Source organism: Theropithecus gelada, chromosome 1 (assembly GCF_003255815.1).
Source record: "Theropithecus gelada isolate Dixy chromosome 1, Tgel_1.0, whole genome shotgun sequence".
Taxonomy (NCBI): domain Eukaryota; kingdom Metazoa; phylum Chordata; class Mammalia; order Primates; family Cercopithecidae; genus Theropithecus; species Theropithecus gelada.
This window is the reverse complement of record NC_037668.1, coordinates 72,605,114-72,616,858: the sequence shown is the minus strand read 5'-3', so window position 1 is coordinate 72,616,858 and position 11,745 is coordinate 72,605,114. Positions and strand designations below refer to the sequence as shown.

Here is an 11,745-nt window from a genome sequence, read left to right as displayed (position 1 = left end):
AGTGAGCCAAGACCACACCACTGCACTCCAGCCTGGGAACAGAGTGAGACTCCGTCTCAAAATAAACAAATAAATAAATTAATTAATTAATTAAAAAAATAGGAAATCCATTTAGCTTTAAAGAAAACATAACAACAAAACATATATATGTATAGTTAACTCTTCTCTCCTCTGTAGGTACAAAAAAAGGAAAGCTGAGGCTTAAAATAAGTTTGGGGAAAGCAGAACTGCCTTAGACCAACAATGTCAGGGCTGGTGATGCCCTCTTGTGGCATCCTGGAGAATTACTGCCATCTGACTTCATTTCCTCCGACTTGGAGGGACTATTCCCTCACAATACCTCAGTCACTGATTCATGCATGCCAGGCATTGTCCTAACAGTATCCCTGTCCTCGTGGAGTTTACAGTCAGGTGGAGGACATACAATTAATAAACATAATAAGGTAATGCCGTGGAAAAAAAAACAGAGTAAGATGGGAAGGGAGATGATGAGTATAGAGAGTCGTAGTGTGCATTGCAATTTAAAAAGAGTAGGCCTTCTTGTAGAGTTGAAGAGAGGTAGGAGAGTGAGCCATGTGGATATATGGGGTGAAGTTCTAGGCAGAGTGAACAGTCAGTACAATAGCCTTGAGACAAGAGCTTGTTTGCCAATTTTTTTTTTTTTTTTTTTTTTTTGAGACAGAGTCTTGTTCTGTCGCCCAGGCTGGAGGGCAGTGGCCTGATCTCGGCTCACTCCAAGCTCTGCCTCCCGGGCTCATGCCGTTCTCCTGCCTCAGCCTCCCGAGTAGCTGGGACTAGAGGCGCCCGTCACCACGCCCGGCTAAATTTTTGTATTTTTAGTAGAGACGGGGTTTCACTGTGTTAGCCGGGATGGTCTCGATCTTCTGACCTCATGATCCGCCCGCCTTGGCCTCCCAAAGTGTTGGGATTACAGGCGTGAGCCACCGTGCCCAGCCTGTTTGCCAATTGCAAAAAAAAAAAAAAAAAAAAAAACCCGCAAGGGAGTCCATTGTGCCTGGAGCAGAGTGAAGGAGAGACAGAGGCAGAAGAGGGAAACCTGAGCACCTAGGGCCTTCATTCAGCGAAATGGGGAGCCCTGCAAGGTTTCAGCACAGTGATAAATCTGAAGCTTAAAAGGATAACCCTGGCTGTCATATTAAAAAGAGAACAGGTATTGACCAGGTACGGTGGTTCACACCTGTAATCCCAGCACTTTGGGAGGCCAAGGTGGGCAGATTACTTGAGCCCAGGCGTTCGAGACCACCCTGGGCAACATAGTGAAACCTGATCTCTAAAGTAATAAAAATAATAATAGGCTGGGCCCGGAGGCTCATGCCTGTAATCCCAGTACTTTGGGAGGCTGAAGTGAGTGGATAATTTGAGGTCAGGAGTTCGAGACCACCTTGGCCAACATGGTGAAACCCCGTCTCTACTAAAAATACAAAAATTAGCTAGGCGTGGTGGCAGGAGCCTGTAATCCTAACTACTTGGGAGGCTGAGGCAGGAGAACTGCTTGAGCCCAGGAGGTGGTGAGTGTCAGTGAGCCTAGATCATACCACTGCACTCCACCCTGGGTGACAGAGTGACATTTCATCTCAAAAAAAAAAAAAAAAAAAAAAAGAAAAGAGAAGAGGAAGAGGGAGAAAAGCAGAATAACATTGCAGAGAGATGATAGTGGCTCAGCCCAGAATATTAGCAATAGAGGTAGTGAGATATGGTTGGATTCTGGATGTATTTGGAAGATAGAGCCAACAGATCTAATAGATATGGATGCTAAAGACAGACATCAAAAAGCACTCCACTATTTTGTTTTGTTTTATAGGAAGGATGAGTTGCCATGAGTTGAATTGGGGAAAGTGGCGCGAGATTAGGAGTTCAGTTTTAGACACAATGAGGTGGAAATATTTTACTGGAAATAGAAATGTAGGAGTCATTGGCCTATAATGATACTTAAAGTTCTGAGACAGGATGAAATCAGCAGGGTGTAAAGCAGATAGAAAAGAGACTCCAGACCAGGAGCCCTGCCTCACTCCAACTTGAATGAGACTGAATTGAAGAGGAGAAATCTTCAAAAGAAAAAACAAGACTAGGCACACTCAAGCCAGGCACAGTGGCTCATGCCTACAATCCCAGCACTTTGGGGGGCCAAGGCAGGGGATCACTTGAGCCCAGGAGTTGGAGACCACCCTGGACAACATAGTGAGACCTCATCTCTACAAAAAAAGAAAAAAAAATTAGCTGAGTGTGGTGGTGGCGCACACATGTAGTCCCAGCTACTCTGGAGGCTGAGGCATGAGAATTGCTTGAGCCTGGGAAGCAGAGGTTGCAGTGAGTCGAGATTGCACCCCTGCACTCCAGCCTGAGCAACAGAGTGAGACCCTGTCAAAAAAAAAAAAAAGAAAAAAAAGGCTGGGTGTGGTGGCTCAGGCCTATAATCCCAGCACTTTGGGAAGCCAAGGCAGGCAGATCATGAGGTCAGGAGTTCGTGACCAGTCTGGCTAAGATGGTGAAACCCCATCTCTACTAAAAATACAAAAATTAGCTGGGCATGGTAGTGCGCGCCTGTAGTCCCAGCTACTCGGGAGGCCGAGGTTGCAGTGAGCTGAGATGGTGCCACTGCACTCCAGCCTAGCGATACAGCAAGACTCCGCCTCAAAACAAAAAAACCCAAAACAACAAAAAACAAAAAAACAAAGACTATGCACACTCCAGCCCCTCCTGGAAGAACCTACCTTTTTCCAGAAATCCTCAACCCAGTCTCCGCCTACCTGCCCTAAGAACCCTTAAGATTTCCCCTTTACCAGGCCCCTCCCCCTGGGAGAAGGTGCTTGGAGCATTAGCTCCCCTTCTCCATTCCTATGATTCAAGATTTTCTTCTTGGTGACTTTGCAAGCCGGGGACCTCCGGCTAGCAATGCCCTACCAGGTCTCACTTGCCAGGTTACCTGCTGCAGGACATGGCCTTTACTTGCTGCAGGAGACGACCCACCCACTCAGCCCAGTTGGCGGAGTCTAGTTTAAGCACTGGTTCTGGAGTTCTCATCCCACAAGCCCAAGAAGAATGAGGAGGCACTGACAATTGAAGAGTGAGCAAGGTGGGGTTTTACTGAGTGATAAAACAGCTTTTGGTGGCTGTGGGGGGTGGTCCCCCTACCTGAAAGTGGGAAAGTTCCCCTAATATGGCTGAGTCCAGTGCTTCTATGGGCTCAGAATGGGGGAAGGGCAGGCCATAGGTAGTACTGGAAAAGGCAACATTCAGTTGGTTAAAAGGCATTATTCAAAAAGAATCAATCAGGAAAGGGTAGGCAAACAGAAACAGAAGTTCTCATTCTGGATTGTGGGTTTCATCCAGGACCACCAATCGGTCTTTCAGACTTCAGGCTGTTTTTCGCTTGAAGGTGGGGTTTCACTGGGGACCCACCCCTATCTGCCTAGGCATTTGGCCTCCTCCTGTTGCTGTCTCCTAGATCAATGAATAAAGCTTCTGCTCTGCTTTATGGAACCTGGCTTTGTTCTGTTGGTGCAAATGGGACCAGGCAAGGAAAGGACCCATTAGGATCAAATGACCCCCTTTAATGTAACAGCTGGAGAAAAACCAGGTGGGCAGGGTGTTCTGGAGGGACCCAGGGAGTGGAGGGGAGGCCCTCTATTCAGGCTATGCCCTTGAACCTTCCAGGGCATTGGTGGCCCTTCCCTCTGGATCTGCTTTTTTTTTTTTTTTTTTTTTGAGAAGGAGTCTCGCCCTGTCGCCCAGGCAGGAGTGCAGTAGTGTGATCTTGGCTCACTGCAGCCTCTACCTCCCGGGTTGAAGTGATCCTCCTGACCCAGCCTCCCGAGTAGCTGCGATTACAGGTGTGTGCCACCACACCCGGCTAATTTTTTATTTATTTTTAATTTTTTTAGTAGAGACGGAGTTTGACCATGTTGGCCAGGCTAGTCTCGATCTCCTGACCTCAGGTGATCTGCCTGCCTCAGCCTCCCAAAGTGCCAGGATTACAGGCGTGAGCCACTGTGCCTGGCCTGTTTTTGAGATGGGGTCTTGCTTTGTTGTCCATGCTGGCTTCCAACTCCCGGGCTCAAGAGCTCCTCTTCCTTCAGCCTGCAGAGTAGCTAGGATTACAGGTGCAAGCCACTGTCCTAAACTTGGACATGCTTTTCAACTTGAGGAGCACAGGCACCACCACCTGTCATCATAGCTCTCACTTGACCTCCCTCCCCCTCCACACACACAAAGAACAGACAGGTATCAAGGCTGTTTATTGACTCTTCACAGCCAGCGGTTCTCCCTCTGCCCTTCTGGGGTGCCTAATCCCCGTCTCCCCCGCCTGGAGCCAAGTGGAGTGGCTCTGAGCTTGACCCCAGACGCCTTCCTCTTGCCAGGCTTCCCTGCCCCGCAGCCTTGGCCTTCCTGGTTTGCCACAGGGGCTGTTACTCCTTTGATTCCACATCCTCCTTCTCGAAGTGTGTGAGGTAGGCCATCTGAGCCGAATCATGCGAGCCACAGAGAATGTTCATGCTGTAGGAGCTGCCGTGGAGGCGCAGGGCTGCAGGCAAGAAAGGCGGACGTGAGGCTGTGCTGGCGGCGCCTGCGCCCGGCTTCCTTCGTCCCACACTCACCTTTGGTAACATTGACTTTGTTGGCCGCCAAGATGTCCGCCTGAATGCTATCTAATTTCATGTACAAGTCCTCAGCGTTGTTCTGAGGACAGGAGCAAGGGGGACCCGGCTGGGGTGCCAGGGCAGTCTGGACTTGGAGTTGGGCTTGGCAGAGGGATGTTGCAGGTGGGGGGCGAGTTGGCAGCCTGACCGAAAGGGCAGGAAAGGGAACAGGAAGGTGGCGGGTGGAGGAGCCTAGGCCAGAGCAGTCCCTCCTGCAGCTGGTGGCCAGGTCCACTCTGCATGTGGAACGCTCCAGGATGGGGACTGTGTGAAGGGGCACCACACTGTCCGAGTCGCCGTCTGAGGGCGCACTTACCAGGAAGAGCTGGTAGAGTTCTTCTCCCATGCCCTTTCGCACGTGCTCCGCCACCAAAGGGAACATCTGCACGAAGCACTGCGCCGCGCGGGCGGGGCGGCGTGACTGCGGGGGCGGCGGGACTGTGGCTGCCGCAGCCCTTCCCGCCCCCTCGCTAGGCGCAGTGCGCACCTCCAGCGTGAGGCTGGCCAGCCGCTGGCTGTTGCTGTGGTCCATGTTGCCCATGGCGGCCATTAGGCCGTGCACCACGTGCAGGTACAGCAGCTCCTCGGCGATGCTCATGTCGTTGCGTGCCAGGACCCTGGGCCGGGGGATTCGGGCTGGGCCGATGCGCTGGGCTCACCCGGCGCACAGCGTCCTGAGCGCTCCCGGGGCCCGCGGGCAGCGCCAAACCAGGTTTGTAGCCACCCACTACCCTCTGCCCGCTTACCCGATGGCCTTGGCGGCCGCGGCCTGCTGCAAAAACATCGGCAGGCTGGGGGCGAGCTGGAGAACTGAGGGGTCTGAGGAGAGGGCGGCCGTGAGGCAGGAGACCCCCCTCCCTTGACCCAGGCAGCTCCATCTGAGCAGGTCCCTACCACTGAGGATCTTGGCCTGCAATTTGGAGGTCTCCTTGACCGACGGTATCAGCAGCGCCACGAGGCCCTTGAGCAGCGCCTGGCGCACATCGTAACCCACCAGGTCCTTGATCAACTCGATGGCTGGGGAAGGGCAGAGGTGCTGGTGAGAGGCCCCAGGCCCCTCCGCCACCGAGGAAGCAAGGAACCCCGTGAACCAAGTCGCCACTCGTCACTGTCCTCCTCTCGACCTTTTACTGACCAGCACTGTGCAGGGCGTGGGGAAGCTGGGAAAGCGAACCTCAGTTGAAGAGCAGGAGGCGGGGGCTGAAGGGGGAGGAGGAAGAGTTGTATGGTGAGTCCACCTGTGGAGGCGGCCTAGGATGTCAGCGCTGGAGGCTGAGAGGCCCCAGAGAGGTGGACCTTCGCCTTGGAGGAATCCAGGTTTCATGGAGGAGGGAAGTGCTGGGTCTTTATAGGAAGACAAGATGGAGAAAGACAAGGGATGAGAGGGAGACAGAGAAAGTGGGTGAGAGACTTGTGGCAGGAAATGAGAAAGGGGAAGCAAGGTAGGCACTCCTTCTAACTATCGTCGAGCCCTCTCCACCAGGCACGGTGCCAGGCTTCCCATACAGCATCCGTAGAAGCTCTCCAGAACCAGATGAAGTTCACTTCCCCGTTTTACCTTTGCCAAAATTAGGCACAGAGAGGTAAACCACTTTGCCTAAGCTACACAGCTAGGAAATGGTGGAAGCAGAAGGAGGGGAGGATTTGGTTAGGAAGGAGAAAGGGACTAGAATTTATGGAGGGCGTTTCCTGCAGGCTTTCCTGTAGATATTTTACAGGCGTTCATTCAGTCCAGCATTCACTCAGCCTTTCGGCACGGCTGCATGTGAATGCCTATCGTGCCAGGCGCGGCATTGGGTGTTGAAGATACAGACTGAATTCATTCATTCAACCAACCTTCCGTAAGCATGCACAAACAGGCAGCGATGATATGGTGACAGGTGCTGTGGAAGGAGTCAGTGGTTGAGCTGTGGGAGCACCAGAGAAAATCGGCAAGGATTGAATGTTTTTGTAAAGAAGAGAAAGGAACCACAGAGGTAGAGGGGGCAGGAGGAGATGCTAAGGCAATGGCACACCAGCGTAAATGCTACCTTTTTTTTTTTTTTTTTGAGATGGAGTCTCACTCTGTCGCTCAGGCTGGAGTGCAGTGGCACGATCTTGGCTCACTGCAACCTCCACCTCCTGGGTTCAAGAGATTCTCCTGCCTCAGTCTCCCGAGTAGCTGGGATTACAGGTGCCCGCCACCACGCCTGGCTAATTTTTTTTTGGTATTTTTAGTAGAGACAGGGTTTCACCATCTTGGCCAGGCTGGTCTTGAACTCCTGACCTCGTGATCCACCCTCCTCGGCCTCCCAAAGTGCTGGGATTGCAGGCATGAGCCACCGCACCTGGCAGGTAAATGCTTTTTTTTTTTGAGACAGAGTTTCACTCTTGTCACTCAGGCTGGAGTGCAATCCCTCACTGCAACCTCTGCCTCCCAGGTTCAAGCGATACTCCTGCCTCAGCCTCCCAAGTAGCTGGGATTACAGGCGTCTGCCACCACGCCCTGCTAATTTTTGTATTTTTAGTAGAGACAGGGTTTCACCATGTTGGCAAGGCTGGGCTTGAACTCCTGACCTCAGGTGATCCACCTGCCGGCCTCTCAAAGTGCTGGGATTACAGGCATGAGCCACTGCGCTGGCCTTTTTTTAATTATTATTTAAATTTTACTTTTTTTCTGAGACAAGGTCTTACTATGTTGTCCAGGCTGGTCTTGAACTCCTGGGCTCAAGCGATCCTCCTACCTCTGCCTCCTGAAGTGCAGGATTACAGGTGTGAGTCACTGTGCACCCGCCACTGCTACTCTGAACACATGTAGCGGCTACATGGAAGATAGAACTTGACTACCAGCTCAGTAGTCAAGTGCCTCTCTCTCTCCATTTACCAGTAAGATAGAGGGTTTAGGGGAAGTCCTTGTTCCCCACTCAGCTCATTTGCATCCCAGAATGCAATGTAGATATGAGAATTATTACCAGGGTTACCTGCTTGAATAATATTTAAAAAATTTTTTTCTTTGTCAGGAGATTTTACCCAGTGAGAAATGTTTACGACAATTTTCTAGAGTGGAAGAAAAGCTTCTGTCTGCAGGTCCAAAGGCACCGTAAGTGAAGGGGGATCAGTCAATATCAGGGACGCCAGGCACAAGGACAGTGGCTATGCTCTGGTTTCTCTTCATAACGAATAAGTCTTTCGCCTTTTACTAAAGATTTCCGTGGAGAGAAACAATTGAGTTTACCACCAAATTTTTTGATGTCCTGCTTAGGCAGGGCTAAGTATCTAGTCTGATTAAAGATAGACATCTGAATGTGGTATTTTATGCTTGTTGGTCTTAGCATTCTGGGAGAATGGGGTAGACCTACTAAAATCTAACAGTGTGTTGACGGTACCACTAATCCTAGTTATTTGCGGTTCTGAGGTAGGTTAAGGCAGGAGGATTGTTTGAGCTTGGGGAGTTAAGGCTGTGGTGAAAGAATGTGTCGCTACACTCCAGCCTAGGCAGCACAGCAAGACCCTCTCTCTTATCAGGCCACTAGTAGAGACAGGGTTTCACTATGTTGGTCAGGCTGGTCTCGAACTCCTGACCTCAAGTGATCCACCTGCCTCAGCCTCCTAAAGTGCTGAGATTACAGGCATGAGCCACCATGCCCGGCGTGTTTTGCCTTTTGATGCTGTTAGTTGCTTCAGGATCAGCAAACGGCCTCAACTTTGAGGGCTGGCTTACCTTTCTGGGTTCTCAGCTTCCCCTGGATTTCGGTATGATAATTCTTCATTGTACTGCTCTCCAATGCTATTAATAAGACTACATTCTTTTTTTTTTTTTTTTTTTGTAGATATTTTAGTAGTTCCAGGAGGGATATTTGTTGAAATTGCCCAGCCCACTATGATCAGAAAGATGAGTCTTCTTTTTTTTTCCTGGAGGTGGAGTTTCACTCTTGTTGCCCAGTCTGGAGTGCTATAGTGCGATCTTGGCTCACCACAACCTCCGCCTCCCAGGTTCAAGCGATTCTCCTGCCTCAGCCTCCCGACTAGCTGGGATTACAGGCATGCACCACCACGCCCAGCTAACTTTTTGTACTTTTAATAGAGACAGGTTTCTCCATGGTGGTCAGGCTGGTGTCTAACTCCCGACCTTAGGTGATCCACCCGCCTCGGCCTCCCAAAGTGCTGGGATTACAGGTGTGAGCCACCATGCCCGGTCCAGAAACGCTTCGTATGACCAACCAGCCACTGCCGTTGGGCTGCCTCTTTCTTCCAGGTCTTCCAGGGTAGCCCTCGCAATCCCATCTGCCCATCCTCTGCAGCCTCTGGTTGCCCAGATGTGGTCCTATTTTGGAATCAAAGGCCCAGCAACATTGTGGAGGGAAAGGGACAAGCCCCGGGAAGGTGCAAAGCACTCGAGCTTCCCTGGCTTCCCCCAAACACTCTGATCTGAATAGAATGGCAGACTGGACATCTCTGGCTGCGTGGCAGCCGCAGCCTGCACTGGCTGGTGCCTGAAAGTGTTTCTCACTTGTTCTACTATTTGGTTTCTTCCCTCTTCTTGAATTGGTGCAGCTCATTTTTTTGGAGCCAAGTGGCCTGGCCCCTCATGCATCTGATGACACTTGGCTTTGTTGCCTGCAGCACATCCCTCATTAGTAGTTGGGCTCTTTCCAGGCACAAGCTGGCAGCATGTAATGCCAGGACATCCTGGGCAAATGTCTGCCTATGCCCAAGAGCTCTTCCTGCAGCGAGACATGACTTGGTGGACATTCAGGGTAGAAACGAATGGGTGACGATATTTTTATGAAAATTTCCTGACCACAAATAGCATTTTCTGCCCATGGAGAACCAAATACTCCAGGAGACAAATGTCTAGTTCTGACTATTCAATTTACACTAAATGCTTAATCTTTTGCTAATTATGTATTTGTAACACTTGGAGCTACTTGGAAAAATGAAGATTTATTCACTGAATCGTTTTTGACTGAGTTTTAAAATTCACAGCTGTCACTGTTTATACCCAAAGTGAAAGTACTGGTCTCTGCCCAAATGTCTTCACAGGAACCACAGCCAGCTACAACTCTTCATCTATCGTGCCAGTTACTAAGAAGGGCAATTCCTTCAGAAAGCAAAGGACAACAAAAGACTATCTTTGGCAGCTTTGCCTAAAGCCTGTGGTGCTGATAACACCCAAATGTCCTAAAGCTGAGCAATCACTGATTTATTCATTGATTCATCCATTTAACAAAATTCTCATTGAGCATCTTGTCTGTGCCAGGCCTCTGGGCTTGGGCTATGAAGAGGACTAAGATCTAATCACTGGCCTTAGGGACATCACAGCTGAGTGGGGGACACCAATAGGGAGACTGGCATTTATGATGCAGTGTTATCAGGGCCATGGGAACACAAAGGAAGCCAGGCTGGTTGATGGAGTGGAGATGATAGGGGATGGAGAATCAGGAGAAGGATTCCTTGGAGAAGGTGATGCTTGAATTGGCAAAACCATGAGGAGAAGGGAGGGGCTGGAATGTAGAATGTGGCAAGTGCTATGTTGGATAGTGCCATGTCACACTTGTGGCCAGGCAAAGGAGATCTGGTTGAGAAACAGGGATGCTGGGCCATGCATCAGAGCTAAGCCTGTGGAGGTGGGCCAGCTCCATCTTCTGAGGGGCTTTGCATGTGCCAACAACCCAATACAGCAGGTATTTTTCTCATCTTTCATTTCAGAGAAAAGGAAGGCTCAAAAAAGTTGGGTAGCTCGCCCAGGATGAGATAGCTAATAAGAATAGTTTTGATTGCAGGCCAGGCGCAGTGGCTCATGCCTGTAATCCCAGCACTTTGGGAGGCTGAGGCGGGTGGATCACGAGGTCAGGAGTTCAAGACCAGCCTGGCCAAGATGGTGAAACCCCGTCTCTACTAAAACTACAGAAATTAGCCAGGTGCAGTGTCAGGCGCCTGTAATCCCAGCTACTTGGGAGGCTGAGGCGGGAGAATCTCTTGAACCCAGGTGGCAGAGATTGCAGTGAGCCGAGACTGCGTCACTGCACTCCAGTCAAGGTGACAGAGTGAGACACCATCTCAAAAAAAAAAAAAAAAGTTCTGATTCCAAAGCCCACATTCTTCACCACTAAGCTCTACTGCCTCCACTCTGGTGGTGGACTAGGAAAATGAACCATGTGTGGGTGCCGTACTGGAGAGATGAAGTTTGGTGTAGAGGCCAGTGCAGGTGAACAGTATGAAGACCTGAATTACAGCAGTGGAGACAGAATGGAGAAGAGGGAACAGATCTGAATATTGAGGAGTTAGAATTGACTGGTCTTGTTAGAAGTTGGTTGAAGGTGGGAAGCAAAAAGACATGACAATTACCAATATTTCTAGCCTGGGTAGATATTTCACTGAGCTGCCAAGGATATTTCACTCAATATTTCACTGAGATTGGGACCTTGGAGAAGAAAGCCTTTGAAACTGGAATATCAGAAGTCCACTGGTGACATCTGAGGGGAGGTGTTCTGAAGGCAAATGGACACACGGGTCTAGAGCTGTAGAGAGGTCACTCAGCTACTCTGTCCTCCACCCATAAAATGGGGAAAGTAATAGTGTCCACCTCCTTGGCTTGTTGTGATGGGTAAGTGAGTAAAGATCAAGGGCAGTACCCAGCATAGAGTTAACACTCTATAAAGGTTAGCAACTATTGTTTCTGTCATCAAGGTGGTAGGTGGTAGGTGGTAATTAAAGTTGTGGGAGTGGACGAGGTGCCACAGACAGCAAAGAAGGAGAAGAGGACCTGGGGTTGAATGCTGGAAAAAAAAATTGACACCTAGGGGACTGGTAGAGGAATGGGAATGTATAAAAGACCAAGAAGCAGTTTCTAGAGCCATAGGAGGAAGCCAGGAGAGTACGGGTTCGGGAGGGATGAGAGTATTCAAGGAGGAGGTATCGTCAGGAGGGTTTGAATGTTTGAGAGTTCAGGCCCCATGAAGCTGAGGGGGTACTCTGTGGGGCCCATGCCCATGCTCATTTGACAAACAGGGATTGAGCTCGTGCTAGGTGCAGTGCTGGTGCTGATGAAACAGCAGTAAATGAAACAGATGTGACTGGGCGCAGTGGCTCATGCCTGTAATCCTAG

At 50.2% G+C, this 11,745-nt stretch overlaps 1 protein-coding gene and 1 non-coding gene across 3 annotated transcripts in view; one reads left to right on the top strand and one right to left on the bottom strand.

Moving 5' to 3' along the window:
* Positions 1–4,237: 4,237 nt before the first annotated feature.
* ARMH1 (armadillo-like helical domain containing 1) overlaps positions 4,238–11,745 on the bottom strand; it is a 53,611-nt gene continuing 46,103 nt past the window's right edge. The window contains exons 7-12 of one of the 2 annotated variants that reach the window (XM_025380673.1): positions 5,553–5,675; positions 5,405–5,477; positions 5,146–5,275; positions 4,975–5,052; positions 4,617–4,698; positions 4,238–4,543 (exon numbers count right to left, since the gene is read on the bottom strand). In XM_025380673.1, coding sequence (XP_025236458.1) covers positions 4,428–4,543; positions 4,617–4,698; positions 4,975–5,052; positions 5,146–5,275; positions 5,405–5,477; positions 5,553–5,675 — 602 coding nt within the window. In that variant the 3' untranslated portion in view covers positions 4,238–4,427. The remainder of the gene's footprint in view (positions 4,544–4,616; positions 4,699–4,974; positions 5,053–5,145; positions 5,276–5,404; positions 5,478–5,552; positions 5,676–11,745) is intronic. The other variant, XM_025380681.1, reaches the window with a different exon arrangement.
* LOC112615104 lies at positions 7,793–7,907 on the top strand. The gene has a single exon (XR_003117277.1). It is a non-coding gene; the product is annotated as a U5 spliceosomal RNA (small nuclear RNA).